Source organism: Periplaneta americana, chromosome 11 (genome assembly GCF_040183065.1).
Source record: "Periplaneta americana isolate PAMFEO1 chromosome 11, P.americana_PAMFEO1_priV1, whole genome shotgun sequence".
In the NCBI taxonomy this organism is placed as follows: Eukaryota; Metazoa; Arthropoda; class Insecta; order Blattodea; family Blattidae; genus Periplaneta; species Periplaneta americana.
In genome coordinates, this window is record NC_091127.1 from 84,890,955 (window position 1) to 84,903,626 (window position 12,672).

General features: G+C 40.4%; 1 protein-coding gene across 2 annotated transcripts in view; it reads right to left on the reverse strand.

Annotated features, from left to right (window-relative positions):
• The window catches only part of Dsor1 (mitogen-activated protein kinase kinase 1), a 90,648-nt gene that overhangs the window by 36,706 nt on the left and 41,270 nt on the right, over nucleotides 1–12,672 (reverse strand). For both annotated transcript variants that reach the window (XM_069839724.1, XM_069839726.1), the window contains one exon: nucleotides 320–431. In XM_069839724.1, coding sequence (XP_069695825.1) covers nucleotides 320–431 — 112 coding nt within the window. The remainder of the gene's footprint in view (nucleotides 1–319; nucleotides 432–12,672) is intronic.

Sequence of the window (12,672 nt, forward strand, 5' to 3'; positions counted from 1 at the left end):
CACTACAACCAACATGGCATTCATTGTTAGTTAAAGACAATCTTCCTACTGCGATTTCAAGGTTAGCCAACCTTACTTCAATATGTTTTTGCTTGTGATATTTTTCTACTTCACAAATGCCTGCTTTAGATAGTAGCATAATGTTAAATTTGTTGCTATAGCCTTTTTTTACACTTTGACTGCTAAATGTCTAAGATTTGCATAAGTTAGTTGGTGGGGAGGCAAAAGTTTTTTCGGGCCAATGGGTGTAGCACTACATAAATACGAAGCTGTATATTATATATAATTTTAATGATGAAAACTGGAGTTAAATGCTTACTGCTGAAGTAATAGTCCCCAATATTGACTCTGGAATCCGTCCAGCTTTCTTCAGGATGAGATCAAGTGAACCACCATCCATATACTCCATACAGATACTTATTTCGCCATCACTAAAATAACACAATCATATGTCTAATGAAGTTGGTACAAACAAGACTTATAAATATGGGCAATTAAGACAGTAAATGAGGAGCGTTATTTTTTCAAAAGTTTATAAATACCTCAAATTAAATTTGTCAGAAAATGTGTTTTCTTTATATCATCAAAAAGTATTAACCCCAAATTTTTTATTCTTTTACTATCATATTGTTTATTAAGGTACTAATGCAATTACGTAATTAATATTTCAAAATTTAGACTTATAAATAGAAAAGTGAGAGTAAGTAATTTACTGTTTTTTTTTTTCAAAAGTTGCTAAATGCCAAGACATTAAAACATGACACATATTATGTTAATAGTTAAATCGTAAGTTTTTTCTCTATTCTTAAATGACTTTTATTGTTCATATTTTATTTTTATTTTGTATTTATTTTATATTATTACTATATTCTAATCCATATTTTATTAATTTTTCGCCTTTACATTAACAGTTTGAACAAAGTACTCACAAGTAAAAAAACACAATAATATTATAATTTTTTGGAAACACAAACTCTATTCATACAACAACGATCATAACTGAATCACTTATATAAAAAAAGGAATAAAGTCTACATTTGCTAAAATGACCTGAAATATGTTAATTCTTTCCTGAAGACCCCACATGTAAATTTGTGCATAAAATATTAAGAGTCTCCAAGTAACAGTGAGAACCAATCAAAACATTCATAGTGCAAAATAAGAAAACATTTTATGGATTTTCTCAAAACACAGAAGTCTGGGCAATCTGTCTTCTCCTATCAGACATTCAATTTAATATGAATCTCCAGTAATGCCTTGTAAAATTCTTTAGCTAATGTTGTATTTCAAAATACTCGTACTTCATGAGGTTCAAGACTTCTTCTCTTTACTGGCCATAATTTTCTTTGGTACTGTAGCTATGTTCATCATTTCTTGAATACAAGTCTGATTTTAATATCTCAACTCCAACGTGATCTCCAGTCTAGGTGTCCGCCACTGACAGCAGTAGATCTACTTTGCGTTTTGGTTTTCTTTAAGTCATCACTCATTGGGTTGTAAATTTAGAGGGCATGAAAAGTAACAATAGAAATCAATTTATTCTTAAAATATTAGTACTATTTTCATTATCACAAATTTATTTGAATATTTTAATTTCTTTGTATCAGAATAAGTTTCATTATTACAATTTAAAACTCGGTTTCATTCTCGTAGTACAATTTCGCGCCACTTATGTTCCATTGTAGTATCCACCCACGTGGATCTTTACCAGCTAGTAATATTTTCTTCTTCTAATATATATTTTACATTGTTGATCTAAATATAAAATGCTACCTAGCCATCGTATGTTGCCTATTCTATTCTGCTTATAATGTACTCGGCATTTATAGACTTTTGCTTTAAATGATCGAGAATGAATATCGAGTTTTGTAAAGGATCATAGTTTTCATTGCCTTATACTGCGGCAATAATCAACTGTTGTTAAAACTGATTTCACAGGAATACACGTAACATGAATGTTGATATTTAACCACCAAAAACTCAATTTTGAAAATTTTGGAGTTTAGCGACTTTTGGAAAAACACTCCTCAAATAAACACTGTAGGCCTAAATAAGTTCTTTAAACATGTTATCCAATTATTCAGTTAAACACTTAAGTACAAGGCCAATTTCTTAACTTATGTATAGAGGGCAGTGGTGATTTAATCTTATATGAACTACAAAATAAAAACTTTATTCAAATTTTTTTAAATTTCAATTTGAGACACTGTGCATAAACAACATTCTATATATTCAGAGTAAGATGTCGTAATTAATCATTACATAAAGTTATATGATTCACAAGCTGAGACTAAAGCTACGGTTTGTTTACAGTGATCATCACCAGACGCACATCGCTGGCGATTATAAATGCTGGTGATGATCGTCAGGAAGTGGTTTCTTTATCAGCATACATCGCTGTCAATTCTCATTTGTTTTGCTGCCATAACTCAATTCAACATTTCTACATGGCCTTCTCTAAATATCGATTATTGAACATGTATATGGCAATGAGCATCCTAAATTAGCTTCAGAAGCAACCTCCAGCGAACTGCATCATGTCCAATGATCTACATTGGCGATCATAGCTGTAAAGAAACCATGCATATTCATTTTAACTGCTAACAACTCCAGGCGACAATCTCCAGCGATGATCGCCGTAAACAAACTGCAGCTTAAGATGAAGTCGACCTCAGTAGCGCAGAGTGTATAGTGCTGGCCTTCTGTGCTCGAGGTTGTGGGTTCGATCCCGGCCCAGGTCGATGGCATTTAAGTCTGCTTAAATGCGACAGGCTCATGTCAATAGATTTACTGGCATGTAAAAGAACTCCTGTGGGACAAAATTCCGGCACACCAGCAATGATGATATAACCTCTGCAGTTGCGAGTGTCGTTAAATAAACCATAATTATCTTACTAAGATGAAGGCAGAAAATAGGAAAGAGTAGAGAATACTAGATTTGCAGTGAAAAGATTTGCGTTTGGGCAGAAAACTATAAATGAATGGCAGTCGGAAGCAAGCGCACATGCCCATGCCTGCACCCCAACACCTGTGCCTGTGTGCGCACGCATGCACACATGCACACACACAAGTGGTGAATTCGAAAAGCACCATAGCGATCTCAATGCTAAAATTTATATAGTAAAACCTTGCTGATGGAGTAAAAGTACACAGTATTCAGTTCAAACCTCCCACATTTTAATTAATCATTGCTAACAAGTATACCAAATTATGGATTGCAAGTGGTAATGAAAGAAAAATAAACTCAAAGAATTTTTATTTTATGAATTTGAAGTTGATTGTTCACTTACTATGTTGTGCCACAATCGCATAAAGCAAAATGGCGACTCTGCAGCAGCACACACAATCTGTATTCTGGTATGCAGAGACAAAATCAATCATTGTTGAAACAGAGCTTCCGGGCTAAGATGCCCTGGTCTACTGGTGCTGACGTTACCAGACGTTTCGTCTACTTCTACGGCAGACATCTTCAGTGGTTAGGTATCCTCGGTCGAAGTCTTCTGCTCGGGATACCTGTAGCAACTGATGACCTGACTGGTTGCTCGTCCTTATTTATAGCGCCGAGACTTGGTGTTCCGTTGTCGCGGCGGTCCGCGCCCGTCAGATCGTGACCTTGGACTGGCCGTGGCGTTGATTGGTCGCGGCGGCTCGCACCTGCTCGGTCCCGGTGGCCTTGGGCTGGTCGTGGCGCACAGTTGTTGCGGCGGTCCGCGCTCGCTAGAGTGCGGTGGCCTTGGGCTGGTTGTTGTGTTCCAATATCGTGGCGGACAGCACTCGCAGGATTTCGGTTTCCATCCGTCGTACCGTCGCTGTGCACAGGTTTTGTACGAGTCCGTTTCAGGACAGGATGCCAGCAGTTGTTAAGTTTCAGACCCTCTTCTTTACGGTTGAAATTGTTTGGATGTTTATGGATTTCAATCGCTTCCCTGAATAGGCGGGGGAAGTAATTGGACGTGTTACTGAGGATGTCTGTTTCTCGGAACTGTATGTCGTGCCTCCCATCCTGAAACGCATGTTCCGCCACTGCAGATTTATCCAGCTGTCCCAATCTGCAGTTCCGTTCGTGTTCCACTAGTCTAGTTTTGACGCTACGTTGTGTAGTGCCTATGTATACGGCACCGCAGGAGCACGGAATCCTGTATACACCTGCGGCAACCAACTTGTCTCTCTTGTCCTTTACCGATCTCAGCATGTTACGGACTTGTTGGGTCGGCAGGAAAACCGTGTCTACATCGTGCCGTTTTAATATCTTGCCGATCCGGTCCGTGACATTCTGATGATACGGGAGGAAGACCGTGCCCTTCTTCTTCTGCTGGACTAGAGTGTGGCTTTGGGATGGCCCGTTCAGATCTCTCTTGGGATGCATGGCCCTCCTAATCTCCGGAGCTGAGTACCCGTTACTGCTTAGCGCAGCTCTTAAGTGGGCCATTTCTTGTCGGAGATGTTGTGGTTCTGAGATTTTCTGCGCTCACTCAATCAGAGTCTTCATCATGGCTCGTTTTTGACCAGGATGATGGTTTGAGCTCTTGTGTAGGTATCTATCGGTGTGGGTGGGTTTCCGATAGACGCTGTGTCCTAGGGTACCGTCCGGTTTCCTGTGGACCAACACATCCAGGAACGGTAACCTTCCGTCTGATTCTAATTCCATCGTAAACTGGATCTGTTTGTGGACCCCATTTAGATGGTTGAGAAAATCCCTTAATGCTGGTTCTCCATGTCTCCACACCACAAATGTGTCGTCCACGTATCTGAACCAGCATTCAGGTCTTCGTGTCGTGGCCTTGAGTGTAGTATCTTCAAAGGACTCCATGTAGAAGTTGGCAACCATCGGGCTAAGAGGGCTGCCCATGGCCACTCTGTCTGTCTGTTCATAGAAGTCCCCATTCCATTGAAAATACGTAGTAGTGAGCACTACAATGTCCTCTGGGAAGATGTTCTTCAATAGTTCTATGGTTTCTATAATTGGGACTCTGGTAAACAGAGACACCACATCAAAGCTGACCATAATGTCTCCAGGTCGGGTTTTCAGCGTTTGAATCTTCTCAATGAAGTGGCTGGAATCTCTGATGTATGAGGATGTCTTGCCTACTAAGGGTTTCAGTAGGTTGCTCAGGTATTTGGCTAATGCGTACGTTGGTGACCCGATAGCATTGACAATCGGCCTGAGCGGCACATCCTGTTTGTGTATCTTAGGTAGTCCATACAGTCTCGGCGGTAGTGCTTCCGACTTCTTAATCGTACGTTGTATTTCTGTTGGAATCGACGAATTCTTGATTAGAAGGTTGGTCTTCCTTAAGATGACTGAGGTTGGGTCCCGCGCCAGTTTTTTGTATGTAACTGGATCTAACAAGTCTCTTACTTTCTGCATATAATCCTCCGTGTTCAGGACTACCGTTGCATTTCCTTTGTCCGCAGCAAGGATTACGATGTTGTCTTTCTCGTTCAAGGTCTTTATAGCTTTCCTTTCTTCCCCGGACAGAGAAAGCCCTGCTACGAGAACGGATCCATCAAACCCGTCGGGAACTAGCCTTGAATGACTACAACCTGTACGCCCTACACATTCGTCTGAGTAACAGCCTGAAAATAGAAGACTGGGTCATTATAGACAGAATGACTTATGCTACAATGGAGTCCAATCTGCATAGAGTCTCCGAGCGTCTGAAGAAGAAATACAACAACCTCACTACAACCAAGGCGGGTAAAGATACCACGGACACCAGACGCACGGTAGTGAACCTATCAGACGAAACGCTTTCACCGGAGGAAATCACAGTCCTGGCGAAGGGAGGGAATTATGCGGTAACGCCACGGATGGTTCCAATTGAAGACATCATTGCGAACATAGAGTCGGGAATCAGAAACCTGAGCTCTGACGCTACAGAAGAGATCCGACGTGAGACGGCAAGGGTACTACAACACGTAGCACCACCGAAAAGCAACCTGTCCGGGGAAGAAAGGAAAGCTATAAAGACCTTGAACGAGAAAGACAACATCGTAATCCTTGCTGCGGACAAAGGAAATGCAACGGTAGTCCTGAACACGGAGGATTATATGCAGAAAGTAAGAGACTTGTTAGATCCAGTTACATACAAAAAACTGGCGTGGGACCCAACCTCAGTCATCTTAAGGAAGACCAACCTTCTAATCAAGAATTCGTCGATTCCAACAGAAATACAACGTACGATTAAGAAGTCGGAAGCACTACCGCCGAGACTGTATGGACTACCTAAGATACACAAACAGGATGTGCCGCTCAGGCCGATTGTCAATGCTATCGGGTCACCAACGTACGCATTAGCCAAATACCTGAGCAACCTACTGAAACCCTTAGTAGGCAAGACATCCTCATACATCAGAGATTCCAGCCACTTCATTGAGAAGATTCAAACGCTGAAAACCCGACCTGGAGACATTATGGTCAGCTTTGATGTGGTGTCTCTGTTTACCAGAGTCCCAATTATAGAAACCATAGAACTATTGAAGAACATCTTCCCAGAGGACATTGTAGTGCTCACTACTACGTATTTTCAATGGAATGGGGACTTCTATGAACAGACAGACGGAGTGGCCATGGGCAGCCCTCTTAGCCCGATGGTTGCCAACTTCTACATGGAGTCCTTTGAAGATACTACACTCAAGGCCACGACACGAAGACCTGAATGCTGGTTCAGATACGTGGACGACACATTTGTGGTGTGGAGACATGGAGAACCAGCACTAAGGGATTTTCTCAACCATCTAAATGGGGTCCACAAACAGATCCAGTTTACGATGAAATTAGAATCAGACGGAAGGTTACCGTTCCTGGATGTGTTGGTCCACAGGAAACCGGACGGTACCCTAGGACACAGCGTCTATCGGAAACCCACCCACACCGATAGATACCTACACAAGAGCTCAAACCATCATCCTGGTCAAAAACGAGCCATGATGAAGACTCTGATTGAGCGAGCGCAGAAAATCTCAGAACCACAACATCTCCGACAAGAAATGGCCCACTTAAGAGCTGCGCTAAGCAGTAACGGGTACTCAGCTCCGGAGATTAGGAGGGCCATGCATCCCAGGAGAGATCTGAACGGGCCATCCCAAAGCCACACTCTAGTCCAGCAGAAGAAGAAGGGCACGGTCTTCCTCCGTATCATCAGAATGTCACGGACCGGATCGGCAAGATATTAAAACGGCACGATGTAGACACGGTTTTCCTGCCGACCCAACAAGTCCGTAACATGCTGAGATCGGTAAAGGACAAGAGAGACAAGTTGGTTGCCGCAGGTGTATACAGGATTCCGTGCTCCTGCGGTGCCGTATACATAGGCACTACACAACGTAGCGTCAAAACTAGACTAGTGGAACACGAACGGAACTGCAGATTGGGACAGCTGGATAAATCTGCAGTGGCGGAACATGCGTTTCAGGATGGGAGGCACGACATACAGTTCCGAGAAACAGACATCCTCAGTAACACGTCCAATTACTTCCCCCGCCTATTCAGGGAAGCGATTGAAATCCATAAACATCCAAACAATTTCAACCGTAAAGAAGAGGGTCTGAAACTTAACAACTGCTGGCATCCTGTCCTGAAACGGACTCGTACAAAACCTGTGCACAGCGACGGTACGACGGATGGAAACCGAAATCCTGCGAGTGCTGTCCGCCACGATATTGGAACACAACAACCAGCCCAAGGCCACCGCACTCTAGCGAGCGCGGACCGCCGCAACAACTGTGCGCCACGACCAGCCCAAGGCCACCGGGACCGAGCAGGTGCGAGCCGCCGCGACCAATCAACGCCACGGCCAGTCCAAGGTCACGATCTGACGGGCGCGGACCGCCGCGACAACGGAACACCAAGTCTCGGCGCTATAAATAAGGACGAGCAACCAGTCAGGTCATCAGTTGCTACAGGTATCCCGAGCAGAAGACTTCGACCGAGGATACCTAACCACTGAAGATGTCTGCCGTAGAAGTAGACGAAACGTCTGGTAACGTCAGCACCAGTAGACCACGGCATCTTAGCCCGGAAGCTCTGTTTCAACTAGACACCGGCCGTGAAAGCCTGCATGCTAAGATTAAAATCAATCATTATAGTGCAAAGAAAGTATTGAAGAGAATGATTATGGAGGAGATGTACCTAATGGGAAAATGTTGAATTGCCGGGATGCTTGATGAATTGATTTACACGGGTTTCTCTAATATCCCTCTAATTTCTTCTACCTTCTCTTCTGAAACAAGTCAATGAGAATCTCTGGATTGTTTTTTAACACTTCCAGTCACCAGAAACTTCTCACACAACGCCTAATGGTTTTCCCATCAGATGCATATCCTCCATATTCTCTCCTGAAATCTGTGAACTGTAAATTCATTTTTCAAATTCTCCACTTTTTCAGTATACTTGTAAAAGCTATTTCCTGGGATATTTTCAATGGAACTTAAGCATGGAAAATGATACAACTGTCTCTCCAACAAGTATTCTCTGAATAATTCCAATGTTCCTACGAATCAAACATAGTCACAATAGTTTGGTTTCTTCTTAGAAGTCCAAGATTCAGGACATTAGGTGCTCCGATACAAACATACGAAAGCCTAAATTACAGAGCCAATCAGGCAATTCCAGTTCAGGAATAGGTTTTCCTAAAAGTAGAGATTTTCCCATTTAGTTATAGTTGAAAATATTTATGTACATTGATTTTAAACTAAAGCAGAACTTCAGATCTCCACAAAGCTAGCTTAGATATAGTAGGTTAGCCTAGGCCTTGGGAACTCACTGACATCAGATCCTCAGCACTGGGTTATGCAAATAAATATTCTACTATGCTACTTTTACTAATTTTGTGTTAGTTCTGCTACAGCCCTACGAAACACAATGTTGATGTTCAATACAACAGATAAACAAATTGACTGTAGAAGGAACAAATGTAAAATGTTAAACAAAGCAAATGAATGATTGCTTAATAATGAAGAAAAATTCGCTCCGGCATTGGGAATCGAACCAAGACCCCAGTTCTACGCACTGAATGCTTTACCACTGAGCTATGCCGAGACTCAGGGTCCACAGGATCAGATCGAATCTTTCTCCTTTGGTTTTTTTTTTCCCCCTTTGTAGCCTTACTCCATGTTCGAAATATATTATGTCATCATACAAGGAGCGCACGCATATGAGTGACTTGTGCAGCCGGGACTCCACAGTTTCTATGCACTGTTTGATGAATGATCTATCCAGTGTGTATAACTGGGGATCCTGGGTTCGATCTCCAGCGCTGGAGCGAATTTTTCTCCATTATTAGCCAATAATAAACATAATAGATAATTCTGTAAGACCAAAAAAATTAATAACCTTTACATAAAGCAAATGAAGATACATTTTAGAATTTTATTTCAATAATTCCTTTGGACCTATTAAGAAAATAAAATCGTTGTTGGTGCATTTCAATGAATTCTTAGTCCTTTAAGGGGACACTATGGTGAAATAATGGTGAAAAATTAAGAAAATCGATTTAAAAATTTATTGTGGCTCTCTATTTAGATAGAGCTCAAAAAGCTAATTAATGTATGTTCCCATGACTATTTTCAAGCTTTTGAGCTAATATGAATTAAAAATTGTGAAAATTGTGATGCAACGAGCCTTTTTAGTGATGTCAATATAAAATACATTTAAAAATATAATTTCAAAATTATTAGCCCTAATGGCACAAAATTTTGTACAGATGATAGTATTGTACGTATGTTTATGTAGTTTAAAATTCATAAATTTTGGATGAAAATTGTAAAAGTTTTAAAACTCACAGAAGTGTCCCCTTAACATTTTTTCTGTGAAACATACAGGGAAAGTATTTACAAATAATTTATCTTCCCTGTTAAATCCCGATGTTTAAAGTCTGTCCAACAAAGGAATAGAGTGATGTAAACACATGCAGTGGTCTTGAGATCTCTCAATTGATTCTTTTGTTTGTTGCCATGTGAACAGATCTACTGATATTGGTGTTCCATAGTTTACATCACTTTATTCTTTTGCTGGACAATATAATAAACTGTGTTATGCAGTGTTTAACATTGAAATCCCTATGGTGCATGTTCCAATTTACCACTTACTCTACATGCATGTGTGAACAAATTTAAAAGACTGTATCCTAATTTCATTTACAAACTTTTAATTGCCATAATAACATTTCAGATGGATTGAACTATATCAACAATTCTGATTGTGATGATCTTAGAACACTTCCCATACATATTGTAACTTTTATTCTCTTTAATTTACTCTACAACAATGTGACTTTTATTTCTACCTTTAACCACACACCCATCAACAATGTGTATTCCACTCAACACAGCAACACAGTAGTCATTATAGCTCTCCACACAGCAACAATGACAATACACGTGTATTATTGAGAACAACAACAATGTACTCTTAATTTCAACTAATGTTCACAAAACACTATGTGCAGAACAAACTATCAGTTCTCAGTTTGTTCGCCTTGGCTAATTCTTCCAGCTCACTCACTCAAGTTCACTGTATATCGAACCCAAGCCTTCCAGATACAGTTCACTACACATCGAATCCAAGCCTTCCAGATACAGTTCACTACACATCGAACCCAAGGCTCCGGATACATTGCACTTGCCTGGATACTGCCACAGTTATAGACTCATTCAAGTTCACTGCACATCGAACCCCGGTCTTCCAGCCATGGTCCACGGCACGTCGAACCCTGGTCTCGAAGGCTGACTTCCTTGCTCGCTCGAAGACTCACGTGTAGACTGACTTCTGAAGACTCACTCAAGTTCATTGCACATCGAACTAGGATCACCTTGCTTGCTGCTGTCCAAAACTTGAAGGCTGAGTGAAGGCTAACTAACTGCTCCGAAGACGGCTCGCGCTTTTATTACTAAACCATAACATCCCGAAACTTTGATTCGCGTGGCTTTGTGAACTTTCGAGAGAGATACGATTCTAGAAGTTTTCCCCTGCTCTCTCTGCTTCGCGTCGTCTCGCAGTTTTCTTTCCCCTCGCCCCGCAATGTGCCCCAGCGCCTACCGAAGCTCGAGCCTTGCCTCTCCGCGCCTTTCTTTGCGCTGGATGCAAGCGTACACTCCCGAGGCAACCAGACACGACCAGAATGCTCCAGACGGGTGCCACAAAATCTATGAGTAATGAAAGCTATCACTCATAATATGAACTACATAATATCCGGACAGAATGCATGAAATCTTTCTCAAACCTGTTCTCTGAAATCTTTATTTTTCTACTTTCATTAAATTTGCAGAATGCATTATATTCAGGAGCAAAATAAAAAATTAGTTTTAATAATAAGTTGATATTACATATACATTCAAAATTGTAAGAGAAATGATATTCATAATTGAAAATCACAAAAATATATGTGTTGCCATATTTATTTCTATAGGAGTCAACTGTCAGATTGAAATCTGAAATGGAAACTTTTGCATTTATACCTCTGTACTGTACTGTAAAAAGTAATGACGTAATATTTGAAGGTAATAGGAAACTCTCTCATATTATCATCTGTGCAATGGAAATATACTGCACAGCAGATAGGCCCTGACTATTAACTCCGTCAGGTGGGCACACTAACGGCAAATATAGAATCTATACATTTAGCTACAAACAAAAGCAGAGATGTTGGCATTCTGTTGAAGTAGAGAGACAGATAAAGTTCTCAAAGCAGTAGCGAGTTTCATCTGTCTCTCTACAAGAAGTTATAACCACTATTACATATACACAACTGAACAACGAATGTTCATTATTGACATATCTCTTAGAGAAAATGTCATACATGAAATTCGAATGCAGTCTTGCTACGGAAAACAATAAACAATATATTAATTTATTTAAAAACTAGCATGAAATAGACACTGTTTTAAAAAGACAGATATACTAAGTTAAGAGAGCTCTTACAAAAGAAAATCCGTGCAGATTGTCAGTGGTGCGTAGGTTAAATGTCATGGATCTTGCTGCATGTGTTAACTTGTCATAGAATGTTACAATCTATCGTAATGTAGGGGAGACTGTTGTAACTTAAACACTTTTCACATTTTAAGGGATATGTAATGTGTTCAAAGGTACAACAAATTCATGTACCTTGGAAAATACCCTCTTGTAAGTTGGAACACATGGAATATAGGTGGGAATATAGCTCTAAAACCGACAATCATATTTAAAATGTATTTGCCATCATAAACTAGAGCAGGCTTCTCTGATTGAGATTTTATTTCCTGGAGGAGCAATAACTGCTTCGGCAGCTTTCTTCAAGGCACCCAGATCAATTGGGGGTCTTCTTAACTCCAGACTTACTTTGTGACATCAACTTAAAATAAAAGAAAAACAAAACCAATAGTATTGTGTACCTTGGAACATGTACCATGGTACAAGATGTTTTGTGTTCGAAGGTACAAGAGGGTGCACGTTTAAACAAATATGGCTCCCAAAACTAGAGATTCGAATAAATCATGGAAATTAAAATATGTTATTACTCACTAGATGATAGGAAACACACCGTACTTGATAGATAGTAACAAATACAATCTGGTTTTGTGTCAGAAAACATATATCAATGAACGAAATATTTATTTTTGGTATTGAAAAAATTCTTTTGTCCACAGAACTCACATTTTGCAGTAAATCAAACTGAAACTACGACCAGAGCTACT